The sequence below is a fragment of the Triticum aestivum genome, chromosome 6A (assembly GCF_018294505.1).
Source record: "Triticum aestivum cultivar Chinese Spring chromosome 6A, IWGSC CS RefSeq v2.1, whole genome shotgun sequence".
Taxonomy (NCBI): Eukaryota; Viridiplantae; Streptophyta; class Magnoliopsida; order Poales; family Poaceae; genus Triticum; species Triticum aestivum.
This window is the reverse complement of record NC_057809.1, coordinates 558,105,823-558,107,446: the sequence shown is the minus strand read 5'-3', so window position 1 is coordinate 558,107,446 and position 1,624 is coordinate 558,105,823. Positions and strand designations below refer to the sequence as shown.

General features: G+C 58.7%; 1 protein-coding gene across 1 annotated transcript; it reads right to left on the bottom strand.

Moving 5' to 3' along the window:
• Positions 1 to 356: 356 nt before the first annotated feature.
• LOC123128488 (uncharacterized) lies at positions 357 to 1,624 on the bottom strand. The gene is made up of 2 exons (XM_044548510.1): positions 995 to 1,624; positions 357 to 853 (listed from the first exon to the last, which is right to left on the bottom strand). Exons 1-2 carry the CDS (start codon positions 1,475 to 1,477, stop codon positions 845 to 847), a joined length of 492 nt encoding a protein of 163 aa, XP_044404445.1. The 5' UTR covers positions 1,478 to 1,624; the 3' UTR covers positions 357 to 844.

Here is a 1,624-nt window from a genome sequence, read left to right as displayed (position 1 = left end):
AAGCAACGTTAGCATAGCCGTCCCACTATCCATTTTTCTCCTGCAAAGTGCAAACCCGAGCACCATTTGCTCACAGCTCACGTACGGACCAATACAATAAGATTGGTAGTACTAACACCGATCTAGCCGGCCAGGACGATGATGATGCATCCGGTGCAGAAGACATGTTCCCTTCATCAATCTCCGTCTCTCTCTCTCTCGCTCGATCGCACACGCCCGGCTCTGCGGCGCCTGTCTGCCTTTATATATAAACCCACATGCGGCCGGGCACATCGCGTGGAGGAAGAGGAGGAGGAAGCGTGCATGTGGTGCGCAGCGGAGCAAGGTGACAAGGGAGCGCACTGTTGCATGATCCCTACAACAAAGGCCAGCAAGGGCTCAGCTCGTGTCGCCACAGATCTGGCCGCCTGGCGAGAGCTAATCATTGCACCATAAATTTCCCATCTACACACAAGCGTTATGTACAGGCCGGCCATGGGCGGGCAGGCAGAGCCGGATGGTGGTGGAGGAAAAAACAAAGCTTGGAAGAACAAGAAGAAGTGAGGTGATGGGGGGATCTAGCTAGTGGTAGTGGACAGCTGCTAGCTAGAGATCGAGAGCGGGTCACTTATGAAAGGAGGGGAAAAAGAAGTGAAATTACAGAATTGTTTGCTCTTCAACACATGCACACACATGGACATGGACACTGGCCATGTAGAGTAGCTAGCTAGCACGCAGGCAATCGGGCCACCCAAAACGACTGACGAGCACGATGAGAGAAGACCGGTGAACATGGCGCGAGCGATGGCGAGGAAGAAGGAGGTTTCCGATCATGTCGCCGTCGTCCCCATCGGCCGGTCACCTCTCATAGCTCCTGCAATGGGTCAAACCATCTGTAATGAGACATCCTATCACTTCATCCAACAGCTCTTAATTAATTAATTGCGTACTAGTGGTACTATGCTGTACTACGTGGCTAACGAGGACTGGAAAGATGACCAGCGAGTGGACGGACCTGCTTGGGCGCGGCCATGTCGGTGGCTATCTTGGCGTCGGCGTCGACGGCGACGACCTTGTCGCTCTTCTTGGCGGCCGCGGCATTACTGGCGACGCCGCCGCCGACGCAGAGCGACTTCCGGAGGCCGAGCATCTCCCTCCACCGGCTGGACCCCTTGGGCGTCGTGGACGCCCTCTCCTCGTCGGCGGCGCCACCACGGAGCTCGTCGCGGAGCGTGGAGGGCGGGCGGCCGCCCTCGACCTTGAAGGGGAGGATCCGGCCCTTGGAGAAGAGCTGGTCGGCGGCCATCATGGGGTGGCTGCCCACGGAGAACTCGAAGTTCTGGTCCTCCTCCTGGCACCGCAGGCCCATGGCCCGGTTCTGCACCGGCGGCGGCGGCTCCATGGAGAAGTCGCTGGAGAAGGAGATGCGCGGGCCCGGCTGCCCGCCGCCGAACGCCACCGCGCCGCCGTCCGGGTTGTACATGTTAACGCATGCCATAGCTGGATCGTCGTGGGCTGGCTTCGCTGCTGTGTGGCGAGAGAGGCTTGTAAAAGGTGGTGATGGTGGTGGTGGCGTCTGGTCTTGGCGTGTGAGCTGAAGAAACGGGGCACTGTTACGGGTGACTGACTGGGTGTGGAGGTGATG